This window comes from Podospora pseudopauciseta, chromosome 1 (assembly GCF_035222475.1).
Source record: "Podospora pseudopauciseta strain CBS 411.78 chromosome 1, whole genome shotgun sequence".
Taxonomy (NCBI): Eukaryota; Fungi; Ascomycota; class Sordariomycetes; order Sordariales; family Podosporaceae; genus Podospora; species Podospora pseudopauciseta.
Genome location: NC_085892.1, coordinates 5,206,126 through 5,226,594, shown reverse-complemented (window position 1 = coordinate 5,226,594; position 20,469 = coordinate 5,206,126). Strand labels below are relative to the sequence as shown.

Here is a 20,469-nt window from a genome sequence, read left to right as displayed (position 1 = left end):
AGTTTTTTCTTTCTTTTTTGTTGCCGGTAGCGTGTTTGCTGTGTAACGCGCCAACACACGGCCCATTTACTTGTAGTTGCGTTTTCTCCCTCCATGTTTTCTCCCTCCATGTTTTCTCCCTCCATGTTTTCTCGAGAATCTCCATTCCTGATATTAATGGCAGGTAACTTTGGAAGGAACTATCTCTTTGCTATATCAGATGGACGTTTGAAGACGTCAAAGTCGCACGAACTCCAAGTCAAGAGATTTTGTTTCGACAAGACTTCAGCTGAATCCCTGCAGGTGTGCCTGCTGTGTCTCCACTTTTGTTTTGCGGCAGTGGAGCGGACCCCACTGAAAGACGGGGGTGTTGTGGGGGCTGATCGAGGATTGCCCCACTATCTGCCTGGTTGATTAGGGCGCGCCCCGGTGTTGTTGCAACATGGGAATTCGAGAAACTCAGCGCTGGGCCCGACAAATCCAGTGCCGAGCCTCTCAGTCGTCACCAAGCATGCATGCAACATTGCAGAAAGAGCAGTAATAATCGCGAGGTCCAGGTATCCTATCCTATCCATCCTCTGCGCGCTGCTGAGCTCAGAGAGGTAAGCCTGACCTTTCAAGTTTCCAGCTCTCAACAGCCCCCCAAAAGGCGGCCAATTCTCCAGCTAGCTTTTGTCGCACAATCCCAACTCCCATTGACTGTCAATCAATCTTTTCCTCCCTTCCGCATCCCGTCTTCCGCATCAACGCCAGTGCCTGCCTGCCCAACTGACTGAAACCAGCAAAAGCGCGCCAAGTTGAAGTTGCAGTAAGAAAAAGACGATCACTGCCCCTTCTCCTGCAAAAAGGTACCAGCCCACTTTGACCGACCATTCAGGGCTACCTTTTTTTTGCCTGCCCGCCTTTGCCTGCTTTTGCCCGCGCGCCAGCCAGTACTTAGTTGGCTTTGGAAGCTGCAAGCCCCGAAAGCCTCGTCTTCCATCTAGTCCCTTCTCCTTCACCCAACTTGCTTCGCCTGGGGGACTGACCGACCGTCGAAAACAGTCACAGGCTACCGTGCCACTACAGCCTGAGCTCCCCGCCCTATCCGCTAAAACTCCCTACCTTAGGTTGCCCAACAAAACTTAAACCCAAGGAGACGCACACCCACAAACTGCATTTCTGGGTGCTTTTGGCAAAGGCTGCCTGCCTGGTTGTGCATGTGGCTACCCGCTCTGCGACTGCGGCTCCCGCTCTCTTCTTTCACCTCATCAGGCACTGTCAGTGCCCTTAAATTTCACAGACCCGAGCCCCATGGACCTCGAAGAGGATATTGCGATTCAAGGGACGATACTGAGGTCGTTGTTGGAGCAACCGCGGACTTCTGAAATCAACAAGCAAATAGGGGAAGCCAAGGCTGAATTGATTAAACTCAAGGAAAGGAGGGCCCGCGGGACTTCGTCGGAAGGTTAGTTCAAGTCCTGCATTCCTCCATGGCCGGAATGGCGTTCAGTGCTGACGAGAGCTCCTACCACAGGCAAAGGTACGCAACCAAGTCCTTCAAAACCCTGTCCCGAAAGAGGTTTTGGACATGCACATATTCAAACTCATGCTAATCATTGCCCCCAGCATCTTCCTACCCCGCCAACGGCTCATCCTCAAGAATGTCGAACCCGCCAAGCTCGAGCCCTGGAGGAGGGCCTCCACCCCACCAGCCAGCCTCTGGATCTCGAAAGCGTTCTTTCGGAAGCTCTCACTTGAATGTTTCTTCATCCATATGGGGTCCAAATAACTCCAACCGAGCGTCGCCGAGCCCGGGATGGGATTACAGTTTTGGGGGCCCTGGGAGCAACGACGTAGATGAAGAATTATCTTCCATTGACCTTACTGGGCAAGCAGTCTCGTGTCCCGCTCTGTCGATCTGTGCTAACCTTTGACGTAGGGACGATGCGTGGCAGGGCATCAAACAGAGAGCTCTTGATGTGGAAAGGCGCCATGAACAATCGAAGGCCCAGCTTGATCAAGATGCTGCCTTTGCCAGGCAGTTATCGCAAGGCACTTCGACGGCACCCGAGTACGGCTCATCGATACCCACTGGCCAAACAAATGCATTCGACCGAATTTTACACCGCCAACCATCGAGCAGCCAGTTGTCCAATCAAATGTCTCTATCTACCAGACCACGACTTTTGCAGGGAACTACTTCGGAATCGTTTGGAGCGCAGAGTAATGGACTATATGGAAATGGGAACTACCCAACGAACTCTGGGTCAAATGTTACAGGTGGCGCTGGCTGGACCACCACGCCAAGTCGTGGGTATGGTGGCGTTCACACACCGCACACGAGCAGCTACTCCCATAACACAACGCCCGTTAAACCGGGGCCCAGTCAGGTTACAGGGGGTCAGGGTTGGAGCATCGTTCCAAGTGGTCAACCACCAGCTATTCAGTCACGACAAGCTAGCAGCTTTGAACACAGCTGTGGAGTCAATGTCAAGTCTGAACCAGGGAGGGCCAATGGGAGTCCGGGATGGAGCATCACTCCAAGTCAAGTGAATGGCATCAACCGCGGGGAAAGCGATCGGATGCCTCAAATGCCGGGGGCCTGGGAAGATTCTGATAGTGGCAGCGACGAGGTAGCTACCGGCGGCTATGCTTTGTGGCAACAAGGGGCTCGCTCGACCCATCCCTCTAGCCGTACTCTTCCCCCACCAAACCCATCCTACAACCGATCCATTCCAGCCTGGAACCCATCCGCGTTACCAGGCTTTGCAAGCGTTAGCCAACTGGCCAGCTTCGATCGACCAGGTCTACTGAACAACGGCAGCTACTTCTCCGACGTGGATTACCTGGGAGGGCAACCCAGTCTTGCTTCAACGATTCATCGTGTAAACAACATTGACTTCCAGAACATGACCGATATGGACGGGAACCCCCTGAATCCGCGGTTAGCGAACTATCTGGATGATTTTGTGCACAATCCTGTCAAAACAGAGGAGGAGATTCAACAACTTCTTTCGAACATTCGACCTGATATGGAAATTCCCGAGGAGGAGCGGGGTGAAACACCGGCGGGCATGAAGTATCCTCTCTATCCGCACCAACAGCTTGCCCTGAAGTGGATGGCGGAGATGGAGACAGGGTCAAACAAAGGCGGTATCCTGGCCGATGATATGGGTCTTGGTAAAACGGTCTCGACCCTGGCGTTGATGATTTCCAGGCCCTCTGAGGACCGGGCAGTGAGGGTAAGCAACTTCTCAGACCCCTTCCTTTTTTTATAGCTTGCTTGTTCGTGCCTTGGCAAGATGTTGGTTGCATTTACTTTACATACAGCAGCTCTTTCACCTTCTGCACTTGTCCAACAGACGCATGTCATTGTTCTTTACAGCCCTCGGTACCGAGCCGCCAAAGGCATCGACACTATCAGTAAAGGCCTCGACACTATTACTAAAGGTCGACACTATCATCTAACGCATCGATACTATCATTTAACGCATCATCACCATCATTTAACCCATCAACACTATCATTCGACGCATCGACCGTATTATTAAACGCCTTCCAAGAACAATGACATGTGTTTGTTGGTCGTCTGTGGGTGTTGAGTGGAATGTTGCATCCGTGAAATGGTGCAATGGACGCCTTGAACTAGTTTCATAGGCGTTCTGCTTACCTTTCAGCACTTTGAATGCTAATATTGAATAGACTAATTTGATAATTGGACCTGTCGCCCTTATCAAACAATGGGAAAACGAGGTCAAGAACAAGCTGAGGGGTACTCATAAGATGAGTGTTTACCTCCTCCACCAGAAGAAGAAGATACCATTCACTGAGCTCATAAATTACGACGTGGTGCTCACAACGTATGGTTCAATCGCCTCGGAATGGCGCCAGTACGAGAAGCACGTGCAACAACGCAACGCGGCTGCGTTGTATTCGGAGAGAGACGACGGCGAGCTTGCCAAAAAGTGCCCCTTGCTTCACCCCAAAAGCACCTTTTACCGCATCATCATCGACGAAGCCCAGTGTATCAAAAACAAGGACACCCAAGGCTCAAAGGGCGTGCACAAAATCAATGCCACCTACCGCTGGTGCCTTACTGGCACGCCCATGATGAACAACGTATCAGAGCTCTATCCACTCATCCGTTTTTTGAGGATTAAGCCCTTTTGGGAACATAGGCACTTCCAAACGGCGTTTAAATGCCTCGGCCCCCGGAATAATGGTAACAACGAGTATGCTCGCAAGCAGGCCATGGACAAGCTTCGGACCGTTCTCAAGGCCATCATGCTGAGGCGCATGAAAACCTCGCAGATAGATGGCAAGCCCATCTTGACTCTACCCCTCAAGACCGAGAGATCCGAGTTTGTAGAGTTCTCAGTGGATGAGACACAATTTTACAAAGACCTCGAGGAGAGGTCGCAGGTTGTCTTCAACAAATACCTCCGTGCCGGTACTGTTGGTCGCAACTACTCCAATATTCTTGTTCTTCTGCTGCGGCTTCGCCAAGCATGCTGCCACCCTCACTTGATTGATTTCGAGTGCGTCGGCAGCGCAACCACCGCTGACGAGACCATGGATGATTTGGCGAGAAAGCTTGATGCTGCAGTCATCCAGCGTATCAAGGACATCGAATCTTTTGAGTGTCCTATCTGTTATGACGGCATCGAGGATCCAGTCCTAGCTATACCCTGCGGCCATGACACCTGCTCAGAGTGCTTCACTTCGCTGACAGACAACGCGGCCAGGAACAATGTTCTTACAGGTAACGAGAACGCCGGTGCTAAGTGTCCGCAATGCCGCGGCCCCGTTGATGCTTCAAAGGTGATCAAGTACACGACCTTCCGAAAGATTCATATGCCGGAAACTCTTCCTAAGGAAGAGGTCAAGGAGGAGGAGCTGCCAGAGATTTCAGACTGGTCTGGCTCGTCAGAAAACGAGGATTCCGACAATGATTCTGTCGGCAGTTTAAATGACTTCATCGTGGAAGACGATGATTCAGATGAACTCAGTGAGGGTGAAGCTGCAGCCCAGGCGATGAAGATGGCGGAAGCCAAGGCGGAAGCGAAGGCGAGAAAGGAAGCGAGACGGGCGGAAAAGAAGACCACAAAGGCGTTCAAGAAAGGCAAGGAGAAGAGCAAACTGAGCAAGGGGAAGAACAAGGTTGAGCCGGTCAACCCAAGTCAGTTGCGGACACTCCGCCTTGAGGCTGGCAGAAACAAGGAGGCCCGTCGGAGATATATGCACTACCTCCGCGATAACTGGGAGGACTCGGCGAAGGTCACCCAAGTCATTGAGCTTCTGAAGACGATCCAGGAAACCAATGAGAAGACCATCATTTTCTCTCAGTGGACCTCCCTGCTGGACTTGATCGAATGCCAGATCAAGTACAGCCTCAAGCTGCGTCACTGCCGGTACACTGGCGACATGTCGCGCACCCACCGCGACGAAGCGGTTCAAGACTTTGTAGAGAACCCCGAAAACAAGGTCATGCTGGTGTCCCTCCGGGCCGGTAACGCGGGACTGAACCTGACGTGCGCTTCGCGCGTCATCATTTGCGATCCCTTCTGGAATCCATTTATCGAGATGCAGGCTGTCGACCGCGCCCACCGTATTGGGCAGCAAAAGGAGGTGCAGGTCCACCGAATCCTGGTCAAGGAAACGGTCGAGGACCGCATCATGGATTTGCAAGAGAAGAAGAGGGAGCTGGTGGAGAGCGCCCTGGATGAAGACAAGAGCAAGCAGCTGGGCAGACTGGGTGTTCAGGAGCTGGCTTACATCTTCAATGGCGGCGCGAGACCCCCTCAATAGGCGTCAGAATTGAACCGAAAGGCCTCAGTAGAGAGTGAGAAGGCCTCAGCGGATAGTCAATAGGCCTCAATTTTTACTTGACAGGCCTTGTTTGGGGGCTGGAAAGCGTCAAAATGGAGTTGAGAGGCCTTGTTTGGAGGTTGGGAGGTGTTGGTTGTCGGGAGACAAGGCCTCGAGGACACACAAAAACGCGGACAATGGACGCGGGTGAGGCCTACCTTTTACCTCTACCATGTCAATATTTTCTGTATGGTTTTTCTTTTCTTTTTTTCCCTTGATGTTTGTTTCGTCTTTTTTTTTGCCTTGTCCAGACAAGGATTTGTCAGGTGTCCGTTTTTCTTTTCCTAGGTCATGGGTTATGGGGGTTTTCACCTTCCGTTTCTGTGCAGTCTGTAGTGGTAATGGGCATCATGATTCCCCCCTTTTCCTTGTTTTTTCCCCCTCTGTTCATTATGGAAGGGGTGATGGATGAAGGGAAAAGGGGGTCGACCTGCATTGTGTTGGCGTTGGAGGCGAGACGGATGGGGCTTTTGCTTGTGTATGTATGGGTTTTTGGTCGTGTAGGTTATTTGTGGTGAGCGAATGGGTGGTGGTAGATGAGGGGGAGACTGCCACCTTGCCTGGTCAAATTAGCTTTGATTTTAAGAACTTTGAGTTGTGTGATGGTGATTGAGGTGATGTGATTTACGATGATGAGTGCTCGGGCTTGGTGAGTGCTCGGGCTTGGTGAGTGCTCGGGCTTGGTGAGTGCTCGGGCTTGGTGAGTGCTCGGGCTTGGTGAGTGCTCGGGCTTGGTGAGTGCTCGGGCTGGAGCTGGACAACATAATTTAAGTGAAAAGAGAAAACCACAGGAAACCCTGGGCACGCAAGATACGCTTCAATATCACATCAACAGTTCGCACATCAAAGAGTAACGGAAGTCGAAGCCTTATTATCGTGGAGCCGACATATCAATTTCAGCGGTTTTATTGAAACACTCTCGGCCGGTTGTATACCGCATCCCATCATCCAACACCCATAACGTCATCTCCTACCGTCCAGTCCAACCTCAATATTTTACAAAACACACACATCATAATCATCAACCCAACCCCCCTTTTACCCCAACCGATCAAACCTCTCCCTAGCCCTATCCCTCGTCTTCTCAACAAAGTCACTGAAATCCCCCTTCGTTCTCCTTTGCGCCTCCTCCCCAGCATCCCCAAGCTTACTCCCCTCCGCCCCCAACCCAACACCAGGAGCATAAACCTCCGTCGCAATCGCATCCGTCCTCCCCGCCCCCTCGGCCCCAAGTCCCGCACCCGCCGTCCACCCCATCTTAGCCAGCATACCCGCCCCTTTGCTCTTCTTGGCCGGTGTGTCCGCCTCTGCGGACAACGAAGAAGGTTCTTTCCTCTTTTCTGGCACAGATGTCTTGGGCTGATTGGTGGGTTTCTTCGGCTGACGGAAAGCTTGCCTACGTTCCAAGGCTCGATCACGATAGTTGGGCTGACTACGCTTAAGTTGCGCTTCCCACTCGCGGTAGAAGGCTTGGTCGGGGATGCAGCTTCTTTGATTCTTGCCCAGTTTCTTGAACTCTTCCTCTGCGCGAGAGCGGGCTTTAGGGTGGGCGAGGTTCCGCTTGTGGAGTTCGCTTTGCTGTTCGTGTAGCCAGATTACTTCCATCTTTTGAAATTGGCGCTTGCAGAGTAGACAACGGAGGCGGTCAAAGTCTGCGTATGATTTGTATTTGGGCAGGGGTTCAGATTTGAGACGAGGGGTACGGCGGATGATGGTGCGGTGCTTCTTGCCAAGAGCACTGAGACCAGCCGCGGCTTTGTCCTTGATCTCGGGGTCGTGGTAGAATAGATGGGCTGTCCCTTCGTGGTGAATAAGTAGGTCGTTACGTTCTTGGGTTGATCGCTCCGTCGGTGCTTTCCAGCCGCAAGCCACGCACGTCATCGCCTCCCAGTCGGCATAAGAAATGTACTGATCAGCCCAGTGAGGTGCAAATGGACCGTCAGGCTCTGTGCCCTCAGACTCACGGATGGTCGTGAGGTTAAAGTTGGAGGACTCGGTATCGGTATTTGAGGGATCTGTGGCCCTGGCTTTCGAACCATGCAATTCGGCTGACTTCTTGGCCCACAACTCCATCTGAGGCATCATGATGGGTTTGGCACCAACAGCAGCTCCCAGGTCCTTCTTAAACTTCTTGAACGTCTTGGAGACATTTTTGGTTGGATCATCATTGGCATTGTTGCTCTTCTCCGGCTGTGACACCTCAGAGATAGGCTCGGTGGTGACAACGTGTACGCTAGGGTAGGCGCGGTCATCCCAGTACTTGATGCGAACGGCAGGATTGTAGATAGGGCTGAATGAGAGATCTTGATTCTCAGGTGTAACAGGATCGAACGAAGGAACAAAAACTCCTGTGTGAATAAAGGCAACGACGACTGGCTTTGAGGCGATGGTGAACTTTGTCGATGCCTGGAACTTCTGAACGGCGGCCACGGCATCCTCGACAGTGGCAAATTCGGCGAAGCCATATCTCCAACTTTCGTTGCTTCTGCGATCTCGCATCACGAAAACACGACGCAGCGAGCCAGGCTTCGCGCCCATGCCGACAGTGCTCTTGGTGGGTGCCGTTGATTTGAGTTTGTTGGTGCTCGGGGCCTCTTTTGGTGGCTCTGGATTCTCCAGAAATAACTTCATGACCCCTTTGGCCAGAACCTCTTCTGTGACAGAACGGTCGAGGTTGCGAATTACGACATATTGAGACGGCATCTGCTGGGGGCACTCGTCGGTCTCGCCAGTTAATAATGGGCCACCTCCATATCCATCATCCTCTGGACGTTCAGTTTTGCACTTGAAACACACAGCTCGGTGCGGGTAGTTAACAACATGGCACTGCGGTCGATTAGTCTCAGACCGTTTACAGGGCGAAATAGACGGCACATACAGTTACACACGTCCAACCATCATCTTCTCGGCCTTCTCGACCACCGCGCCGTGACTCCCGAGGATCAGGCATGTCGTCGCGGTAATTAGGGTCCTGAATGCCGAAGGTGAAGAACTCAGTGTCCTTCCCGCGGGAATGCTGAAGTGGAAAAGAAATTTCCGGATAGAACTGGTCCAGAAAGTCTTCGACCTGCGATCGACGATGGAATTCGACAGCTGCAATCCGCTGACCTGAGCACCCCGCATTAACACCTCCGACACGGAAAATGGGATGAGAGACTTGGTCCAGAAATGAGCGACCTACCGTTTTGATCGTACCGTAATCGAACGAGCTTCACTTGATCGCTCGAGAACTGATGGTCTCGGGTTACAAAGTCGAGACCGTAGAGGACGTCGCGCTCGGTGGCATCCTCAGTGAGACCTTCAAAAATCAACACTTTGGACGAGCCAAAGCCCGAACCCGCACCGCTGTGCTCCCCACGACCGTGACCCCGACCACCCGCACGCCCAGCGCCAGGATTCCTATCTCGAGATGGCCGAATTTGTGACACATCGCGATCTTGATTGTATCGTGAAAAACGTTCCCTATGTTCCAAATCGATATCTCCTCGCCCGTAACGGTCCGACGGCGGGCTACCAGACGGTGGTAGGTATCCACCGCTGTGAGGCCTGTCGCCCTGATACCGTCCGCGATCCGGGTCGCCACCAGTGCGAAGGCTCCCGACAGCTTGTCTCGAGTAATACTCCTGGTCATCGTCGTCGTAGTTGAGGTTCCTCAAAGGAGGCGCTGGAGAATCTTTTGCGGCCGAGGCAAACACACCCAAAGTTAGCCATCTTCTGCTCCATATCGACAGTTTGCAAACCGCAAAGCAACAAGCGGATATCGTAGAGTGCTTCTGCTAGGACAGGTTTATCGTGTGGTTTTACCCTTCCTCGAGCGGCGGTAGTCGCCACCTCTTTCATCAGGGCGACGATATTTGCGGTCGCGATAGCTTCCACTGCGCCCGCCATCCCGCGATGGGGATCTGGAGCGGTGTTGCCCCTCGTCGTACATGATGCTGAAGTGGAACTGAGTTCCAGAATGGAGAGATAGATCCCAATTGCTTCAGATGAAGGTGGTGTTTGGTTGTCTGCTGCTCAAAGCATAATTACAAAGTTGAATGGCGAGGACCTTGATGGTTTGTCAGGAAATTGAGACTCGAAGCCAAGCAGTCCCTTTAACTGGGCAAAAAACCAAAACTCGCTGTGGCCCAATAAAATCTGGTCTTCACTAACAATTAGTAATCGTCTACCTCGCACGCCGTAGGCAATACTTTTCCCGCCTCTAAACCTACCCTAGTAAATGCATTTAAATCTCAGAAAACGCGCTAAAACACCAGTTTTTTAAGTCTTAGCTGTACTTTTGAATTTATAAAGTATTAGCTAACTTCAAACATGTTATTTAATTTAATTAATAAGTTAAATAACTATTAAATAGTAAACCTATATATCTTCTTAAATTACTCTTATTTTATGTATAATTCTAGGTTTAATAATTATGTAAGTATTTTTTATTATAAATAAATCACTACCTAATAATTTAAATAAATAAATTAAATATAACACTTTTGAGTATTTAATAAAATAAACCATGTACTTTATTAACTTCCTAAAATAATCATAATAATATTTTGTCTTAAATTTTTATTTAATTAAAGAAATAACTTGATATTAAAATAGTGAGAAAATACATAAACTAACTACAACACCACAAATATACCCTCAACAAGGTCTCTAAATAAACATACCTGCGTAATCGTGGCTCGCTCGTAGGCCGCACTTTACATAGGATAAAAAAAAGACTTTATGGGCTTGCAGACTATATAATAAGCACCTGATCGGCTAAATTAAAGGACCAAAATTGCCTGCACGCGTATAAGGTATAAAATATAAAGAAATAAAAGTCAATGTCCTATTTAAAGTAGAATGTCCGAAGTAAATTACTTATATATATAACCCCTAAACCCCCGAATCCTCTAAGAGCTCTACTTCCTTATTTAAACCCTTAGGTCTATAGCCGTACCTTAAACTAAACCTCCTTTTATATTTACTTATTATAAATTAGTAAGTAAATACGTATTTAAAGAAAAATATTTTTTTATAAAGAAATAAAAATATTATTTAATAAAAAAATAATATAATTTTATTATTCCTTTATTTATTTTTCTTTAATGAAAAAAAGGAGTACCTTTATTTTACGGATCTTAAAGTATATTTATAATAAACTCCTATTTAGAACCTCTAAAAAGGATACTAGTTAAAGGCATTTCTAAATAATCTTAGTTCGATATAGCTAAAGAGTATATAATAATAGCTTATCTTAATTATAATAGTCTAATATTAACGATTATAATTTATATTATATATTACGGAATTATTTATCTATACTAGCTAGTTCCTCCGTATATATAGACCTATAGACCGTAAACCGTCGTTTTATATATAGTCCTCGGTCCGCTCTGTATTAGCCGATATTAGACTATAGACCGTAAGCCCCGCTGCGGTCCCCGGTTCCTATTTTATTAGTCCGTTTAATCTTTTAGACTGTAAGCCCCGTTCGACGGCGTAGTTTAGTCTTAATTAATCTTCGTAGCTTTACTATTTTTTAGAACCGTAATATAATACTTTTTCTTTAGGCCGAAGCTCCTGCGGCTTAATTTTCTTTTATTATTAATAATATCGTAAGTCTTTCTTTTTTTTCTTTATTTTATTACTTATTATATTTAACCGTATATAAAAACGTTATTATAAAACTAAATAGTCCTTCGCCTTTACCTCTCGAATCCGCTACTATAATATTATTATAATACTGTATTCTACTTATTTTACCTCCGGGACCCCTTATATTATAGTTCCTAAATCTTTACAGTACGTTAAATACGTGCGCCGTAAGATTCTATATAACGAGTCTAACGTTAGCTCCGCCCATAAATATATCTTTCTTTTCTTTTTAAATAATAATTAACCGTTCGATAGTAACCCGAACGATAAAAAAGTAAAATAAACTCGAACGTAAAAAGTAAAAGCTTAAAGATTAACTTTTATAATTAACTATTAAGTTTATTCGGGTAAAACAAATACGTTACTTTCTTTATATACGTAAAAAACGTCTTTTCGCGCGGGGTATTTAGAAGAAGAATGCCCGGGTAGCGCATTTTATAATTACGGCGCCACCTAATTCTTTATTAAATACTCTTATATAGCTAACCACCGCTTAAAATACTATTTCGTAGTCTTCTTATATCCTAGATCCTTCCTTAGGCCCGGACTAACTTTCCGACTTTTCCTTTAATTTTAGTATAGCCGGTCCTTCTTTCCTAACCGCGTTAAATATCGTTAGTAGTATACCTTTCTCTTCCTAAAATACCTAAGCCGCGTAATATTATTTAAGTCTCGCTTTCCTTATACCTTTTAACCTTATAGTATAGTATATAATACGCCGGCTATTATATTAAAAGCGCGGGTTCGATTCCTACCGAGGTTCTTTTAAGTTTAAAAAGACCCGATAAGTCTTTTTAAACTTAAATATATTTTGGTTTCCTACGGTAATACGTTTTTAACTTTTTTTTTATATTTACTAACCTCGTAGTATAATATATAGTACGTCGATTATTACGTCGAAGGTATAGATTCGATTCCTATCGAGGTTCTTTTAGCTCCGTTTTATAGCTATTTAGCTATAAGATAGGGCTAAGTCTTTTTACTTACTTAGGTTTTAGTCGGTCCGGATATCGTTAGTAAAATTCTTTTTATTTATTTAGGCAGTTAAAGTATATTTATAGTTCTTATAAATTATTTATAGCTAGATATTCTAATTAATTAACTAAATACTTTAATTAACTTTTATTAAATTATAAATTTAATATTTCTTTTATATTATACTTTTTTTCTTCGTCTTTCGCTATTACCTATATATTAGCCTTACTTACGTATAATACGGATTTTAAAAGTAAGATATAAAAGGTATATAACCGTAAACGTATTATATTAAATAACTTTAATTCGAATACCGTTTTTAATATTTTCCTTTTAACCTTAAATAGTTTTACTTTTTTATAGTTTAGCTTTTTACTAAGTCTTTTAATATGTAAATTACGTATAGAAAGGAATACTATATTTCCCTTTTTAAAGTAAAGTCCTTTAAGCCTTTTAGTATTATAATATTTCCGTATCCTTTTCTTTATAAACTTTAGTTTTTATTTAAACTTATTATAAAGTATATATATTTTATTTACTTTAACCTTAGCCTTAAGTACCTTAATTATAAGTTCCTACCGTAAATCTGCTTCGTAGCCGAAATTCGCGAAGAACGGTATAGCTTTAATCGTTTTAATTAGCGATATATTATATATTAATTATACCGTAAGTAATAATTTAATTTAATTATCTTACTCGAAATTAATATAATTCTATAAATATTATTTTATAATTTAATTAAGCCGTTCCGTTTAATCGTTCGTTTAAGGGTAGTGGGCCGAAAACACTTTACTTATTACCCTTAGCCTTATTATTAATGTTTTTTAAAATTTCGATATAAACTTAGTATCGCGGTCCGTAATAAACTTTTTTAACTATATATATATTAATATAATATACCGTAATATTATATTTATTAATTATTTTACCGATTAGGTTTTTTTATAAGGTAAAAAATATATTTATTTAATAAGCCTATCGATTACCGTTAATATACTATCGTATTTAACGCCGGTTACCGTATCTTTAAACTTTAATAATTTAATAATAAAGTTTATTATAATTAAACTTTATAGCCGTTTTATTATCGGTAATAGCTTTAGAAATCCGTAAAGCTTATATTTCGTAATCTTCGTTCTTTTATACGTATAGTATAATTAAATAGCTTCCTTAACGTCGTCTTTAATTTTTAATTAATTAAAGTATTATTTAATCTTTTTTATAGTTTTAACGATACTTATATATTCTCCGAGCTTTAACGTATAAATTTTTATTATTAGTACCGTTTTATTACCTAGCTTTACGTACGTTCGATTCCTATACTAGTTTAGGGTACGGCCATAGGCCTAAAGGTTTAAGTAAGGAAGTAGGGCTCTCGGAGGATTCGGAGGTTCAGGGGTCATGTATATAAGTGGTCTGCTTCGGACATTCTATTTTAGACAGGGCATCGACTTTTATTTCTTTATATTTTTATGCCTTATACGCGTGCAGGTAATTCTAGCCCTCTAATCAGGCCGATCAGGTACTTATTATATAGTTTGCGAGCCTATAGAGTCTTTTCTTTATCCTACGTAGAGTACGGCCTGCGAGCGAGCTACTATTACGGAGGTACGCTTATTTATATACCCTATTAAAGATATATTTATAGTATTATAGTTAGTTTATATATTTTCTTACTATTTTAAATAAAGGTCGTGCCCGGGTTAAGTAAAGCTCAGGGTCCAAACTAAACTTAAAAGTCCTAAATACTAAAGGAAATGCGAAACCACGAACGACAATAAGCACCGATAACTTTATTAAACCCCGCGAGGTTCGATAGAAATAATTTATATCTATTTAATTAAATATATATCTTTTATTATAAGTTAAATACTGAGCTTTCTATTTACGTATAAAGAGTTAAATATATAGTCCGGGTAAGACCTAGTAATAAATTAAAAATATTAATCGAGATTAGTTCGTTAGCGGATTTTATTTCGGTAGTGGTTTGGGGTGCGGCCACAGGCCTAAAGGTTTAAGTAAGGAAGTGGGGCTCTCGGAGGATTCGGAGGTTCAGGGGTTATATATATAAGCGGTTTACTTCGGACATTCTGTTTTAAGGAGATTATCGACTTTTATTTCTTTATATTTTTATGCCTTACACGCGTGTAGGCAATTCTGGCCCTCTAATCAGGCCGATCAGGTGCTTATTATGTAGTCTGCGAGCCTATAGAGTCTTTTCTTTGTCCTACGTGGAGTGCGGCCTGCGAGCGAGCTACTATTACGGAGGTGCGCTTATTTATATACCCTATTAAGGGTATATTTATAATGTTGTAGTTAGTTTATATGTTTTTTTACTATTTTAAATAAAGGTCGTGCCCGGGTTAAGTAAAGCTTAGGGTCTAAACTAGACTTAAAAGTCCTGGGTATTGGAGGAAGTGCGAAGCTACGAACGATAATAAGTACCGATAACTTTATTAAACCCCGTAAGGTTCGATAGAAATAATTTATATTTATCTAATTAAATATATATCTTTTATTATAGGTTAAATACCGAGCTTTTTATTTACGTATAGAGAGTTAAGTGTATAGTCTGGGTAGGACCTAATAGTAAACTAAAAGTACTAGTCGAAATTAGCTCGTTAGCGGATCTTATTTCGGCGGCAACTATTAAAGTTCTCTCTTATTTTTAGCTGGGAGGAATCCTTTTAGCGTGTTATTTAGCGGTAGTAAGTAATCGAGGGGGTTTCCGGGTTAACTTAATTTAGAATAACGGGGACTTAAAAGTAAAAAAAGAGGGATACTCTCTTTTTAATCTAAGTAAAAGTAACTTATTCCTACTTACTAAAGTTATAAAGGATAACCGTTTTCCTATTTCTAATAATATATATAAGGAAGAAACTATATTACTAACGTAAACGTAATAGTAATTATTAATTATCGATATATCCGATAATATCTTACCTATCGCTTTAATTAGCTTTCTTAGTAATAGCTAAGTGTATTAAGCTCCTACGGCTCGTTCCGTAATAAAAATAGTTAGCCTAGTAACTAAGTTCCCGGAATTATCGTTATTCGTCCTCTCCCTAACTACGGACCATATTCGCTATAAAAATATTAGGACCCCTCGCCTTCTTTTTAATTAAAGTAGCCTAATTATAAATCCTAATACTTTTAATATATTAAGTGAACCTCGTACTAACTTAAATCCTATTATTAGGAACTATATAGCGGTTCCTATTCGGTATACTAAATATTTCGCTCCTTTTTCTAAATTCGCATATTAATTTTAATAACCTAAATACCTTTATTTTATAAGAGTTTACCCTAACTACCGTTACTTCTAAGGGTCCCTTACGTTTAATCGGCCGACCCTTTATTTTATAATATCTATATACTTTCTTTAACGTAAATTCCTTAATCCGAAAAAAGTTAGTTTTAAAAGTAATTTTAAAAGTAAGTATTTTACGGAATATCTAAAGCGTTTTAAGAATACTTATAAAAAGTATTAGGTTATGGAATTTACCTTTCGCGTTTATAAGTTTAAATCTTAATATAATTTCGACGTAAAAAAATAAATTAATAAATATATAGACCTACCTATACCTATTAATATTTAACTTATTTTAATTACCCGCCTTAAACGCTTTTTTAAAATATATAACCCCCGGTAAAATAAAGATATTTATAGGAAGTTAAATAACTTTTATATTAAAGTTATTTCTAAAAAAGTAAGCGAGTTAAAGAAGGTTATTTTTAATTACTCTAAGCTACTTTCTCGAGTACCGATTAGAGAAAAGGAGGTAGTAAAAGCTAGGGTTACTAACCGCTTCTAAATAAAATTTTCTAAATCTATAAAGATAACCTTTATTAACCGAGGAGGATCCGAACGTCGTTTAAGATCTATAAATTTTATTATCTAAAGCGACTAGATTAATAATATAATTAAAAATAAATATAATATAAAAAGAAAAATCTATAAAAAAAATAAATTAACTATTATACCTTCCCCTATTACCTCTAATTAAGCGGCAGAGGTACTCGACTAATATATAGCGGTTAACGCTATAGTAAATAGAAAGATAGTACTATAGTATTTAAAAGCGAATATCTATAGCGGCTTTTCTATACCGGGAAATAATAAATCTAAGGTAATAAGGACCCGTATTTAATATCTAAAAAACTAGGTACCCTACTCTCCGGATTTCGGTACTAACCTTAACGGGGAAATAGATTTATCCTTTAATACCTTTTCCTTAATTAATACTAAAACTTAGTTCGGAAAATTAAAAGGGTAGTACCGCGATAATCCTCCGCTACTAAAAAAGTATTTTTAATATAGTAAATTTAGCTATTACGTTAAGTCGACGGAATATATAAAAAAAAAATATAATAAAGTATAGGGACTATACTATATTAAAGAAAGTAAAGTATATATCGGTAAAAAAAAGTAATCGGATAATAAAAAAGCATAGCTTAATTAAAAGGATATAAGGAAAGTGTAGTATAAAGGGAAGGTTAACGATTTAATTCGTGCGGTAATTTCGTTAAAATTAAAACTAAATAGGGTTTATAAAGCTTATACGAAATGGGCTAAGTATTAGGAAGTTCGTAAGGGTAAAGGATATAGGCTTAAGGTTTCTTTAATTAAAGGGAGGGAATAGATAGCTATTTAAATAGCTAGGGCTATAGATATCCGGTTAAATAGGATTTATAGGTACTTTAAACCCTATAAACTATTTAACGAGAACTTAGCTAGTAACTATATTACTAAGAATACCTTATAACGCTATTTAAAAGAGAAATAGTCGCTTAAAAATATTTTAAAGCGCTCCGATAAGGTCCTAATAGTCGTTTATAATTAAAAGATAGAAATAAGAGTAAGCGCGTAGGGAGCGAAGAGAGTAAAGATCGAGGATATACCGAAAGAGAATACGGATAATCTAGCCTTAGTTAAAAATCCGAAAGTAGTATTTATCTCCGCGTAGAAAAAGCCGAAGGTAATTAAGGAGGGAGTTTCGTCCGATTAGGGAGATAGAGTCTAGAGTAGCTTAAAGTTACCTAATAGTAAGGTAGAGGACCTAAAAAATTATATTACCGAAAAAGCTAAAAAGTACGTTTACGGTTAAACTAAATTTATACTAAAAGAATATTATAAGGTTTTACTTATATTTATTTACCGGTTAATAGACTATATAAAGAGTATAGCCGAAGATATTAAGGTAATCGAGTAGCGTAGATCTTCCAGGAGTACCCCGGATAGAAAAAGAGAAGTCCTATAGAAGGAGGAGGCTTTACCGTTAACGGTCCGAATAAATTTTTAAATAGTTAAATATAGCGAGACTCCTCTATCTAATTAAAGGAAAATAGTTCCTGCTTTATATAGTATTATAACGGATAGTAAGTATAGTATAGTTAAAGGAAGTATTTAAAAGAGAATTATCGAAAGTAAAGTTTAACCGAGTAATAACTTAAAAGAGCGATTACGGACTTTACTATTTACGCCTATTAACCGGCTTTCCGGTAATAAACGAAATCTCTTAGGAGCCGTCACTTATATCTATAACGTCCTATTATTATACTATAATTTCGTTTTACTAACCTTAAAGAAGGTACTAGTAATATTAGATATAGGCTCCGAATATAACTTAATTAGTAAAGCTATAGCTAAAAAGTTTTATTTACCGATAATATTAATTAACCTATAGTTTAAAAGCCTTTATAAGGATCCAGTTACGTTTATAAATAAGACCTAGGCTCCAATAGTACTAGCTAGGGTTCTAATTTTATATTATTTCTTTATTATTAATAATATTAAGGCTTTAGGTTTCTATAACCTATTATTAAAGATCCCGTTCTTTACGGATATAAGCCTCACCCTTAATTTTATAAAGGGCCGTATAATTAGCGTAAATATATTATATAGGGGAAAGCTAATTAAGGCCTATATAATAAAGAAAAAGGTAATTAATAAAATAAAAGTAAAATATAACGGTAAAGATCGAGGTAATACCTTTCCCGCTAGCTAACCCTTATAAGTATTTAAGGGACTAGTTAATAATAAAGTATCTATCCCTAAATAAGTAACGGAGGAGCTAAAAGAAAAGGATAAAGTAATTAAAGGATTAAATAAGGGAGCTAAGCGTTCTTTACTTAATTTTATTTTAAAAAAGTTAAGTTTACTATTATTAAATTATTATTTAACGTTTAATATTATTTTCTATAAAAATAAAGAAAAAAGGAATATTAAGAGTAAAGGAGGAAAGAATATTAATAATTAAAAAGAAAAAAAGAAAGGACGTTAAAAGGAAAAGTCTTTATTCTAGCCTAAAAGAATAGAAATTATAATAAGAACTCTAACTCTAAATAAAATCTTTAAGAAAAAACGACTACCACCGCCGACCTTTATAATAAGTCTATATTTAGTACTATTAATACTACCGTCGCTACCGCTGCTAAAGACATTATCGCTATCTAATTAAACGACTAATATAATAACCTTATTTAAGCCCAATATTACATCTATATACTTAAAGATATTTAACTAGTCCCTTACTTAACTAAATTAACGTAGCCTCTTCGCTATATAGTTATATAAACGTCGCCCGCCTCTACCCCCGCCCCTTTTTAAAAAGAAAAATAATATTAAGACTAGCCTAATTATTACTTTTAAATAAGCTTAGCTAACGTTTACGGAAACTATTATTATTATAATAATATATAAAAGGGTAAATAAGAAAATAAAGCTAGTTAATAACGTTAGGTTAGATAATAATACTCCCGAAGGAAACTTAAACTAAAAAGTAAGGAGATAGGCGGTAATTAAGGAATCCCTATAATATAATTTAGAATTTAACGATATTATAATTCCTAAGTTTTTTAAAATAATTAAAGGGTTACGCTTTACTTCGGAACGGTTAGCCGATTTAATTAAATAAACTACCGATATTTTAATAAATTAAAAAGTTAAGGTATTTATAATAATTTTATTCGTAAAAGAAGCTACCCTAGCTTAGGATTTTACCGAGTATAGATAGATCCTTAAAGAGGTCTTCCCTACTTAATATATTAGGACTATCCTTTATAATACGTAGTAAAGTAAGTCTATTTTAATCCTAAAACTATTTATAAGGAGAGTTATCGAACTCTTTAGGAAATAGGTTAAAAGAAATATTATTAAGGAAGTATATAGTCTTTACCGTAATAATTAGTTTTTAGTAAAGAAAAAAGATAGTAATCTTTATTTAATTAACGATATTTAAAAATATAATAAAGTTATATAATAAAATATCTTTATTCCTTTAAGTATTAAGGAGTTTAGCGAAGATTTTGGAGGGTACCTTATTACCTCTTTACTCGACTTCTTCTCTAAATATAACCAGGTTAAATTAGCTTTAACGAGCCGGAACTTTATTACTTTCGCGATACTTATTAACCTATTTAAGATATATACTTTACTTTAAGGAGCTACTAATTCGGTAGCCTAATTCTAAAAAGCCGTAATTAAAGTCTTTTAAGATTTTATCCTATAGGTATATCGGCTATACCTAAACGATATCGCAGTGAAAGGGCTAAGGTAAAACTATAATAGTAAAAAAGAAAAGCTAGAAATTAGGAAGTAGGTTTTAAAGCACTTAAAGAATATCGACGTAATCTTATTTAACTATAAGCTTATAGGAGCTACTATTATAGCCGTAAAATCCCTTTAGTATAAATAAAAAACTATTATCCTTAGCTATTTCTATATACTAGACGGACGCCTCTTTAATTAAATAAAGATAGCGAAAATAAAGGAATAACGAACTTACTATAATTTAAAGGATATTCGTGCTTTCTTAGGGATTACTAGCTACTATCGACTATAGGTACCGTTTTTTAATTTAATCGTAATCCTACTATATTTCTTAATAAGGAAGGACACGAGATAGAAATAGACGGAAGCTCAATAGGGTATAATAGAGTAGCTTACTTTTTTAATTACAAAAGTACCGTATTTAGCTTCTCTAACGTTTAATAATAACCGTTTCGGTAAAATTTTTATTATTTTTA

At 40.3% G+C, this 20,469-nt stretch overlaps 3 protein-coding genes across 3 annotated transcripts; 2 read left to right on the top strand and 1 right to left on the bottom strand.

Annotated features, from left to right (window-relative positions):
* Positions 1-585: 585 nt before the first annotated feature.
* Positions 586-1,750, top strand: QC763_0016770 (uncharacterized protein; the record flags this gene model as incomplete). Its single annotated transcript, XM_062905333.1, has 3 exons — positions 586-827; positions 1,024-1,426; positions 1,515-1,750. Exons 2-3 carry the CDS (start codon positions 1,273-1,275, stop codon positions 1,748-1,750), a joined length of 390 nt encoding a protein of 129 aa, XP_062771028.1. The 5' UTR covers positions 586-827; positions 1,024-1,272.
* Positions 1,751-2,120: 370 nt separating this feature from the next.
* Positions 2,121-6,656, top strand: QC763_0016760 (uncharacterized protein; the record flags this gene model as incomplete). The annotated part of the gene is made up of 2 exons (XM_062905332.1): positions 2,121-3,203; positions 3,664-6,656. 2 exons carry the CDS (start codon positions 2,121-2,123, stop codon positions 5,767-5,769), a joined length of 3,189 nt encoding a protein of 1,062 aa, XP_062771027.1. The 3' UTR covers positions 5,770-6,656.
* Positions 6,657-6,867: 211 nt separating this feature from the next.
* On the bottom strand, positions 6,868-10,016 carry QC763_114310 (uncharacterized protein; the record flags this gene model as incomplete). The annotated part of the gene is made up of 4 exons (XM_062908009.1): positions 9,634-10,016; positions 9,011-9,502; positions 8,708-8,937; positions 6,868-8,655 (listed from the first exon to the last, which is right to left on the bottom strand). The coding sequence occupies exons 1-4, from the start codon at positions 9,758-9,760 to the stop codon at positions 6,868-6,870; spliced, it is 2,637 nt and encodes an 878-aa protein (XP_062771026.1). The 5' UTR covers positions 9,761-10,016.
* Positions 10,017-20,469: the final 10,453 nt, after the last annotated feature.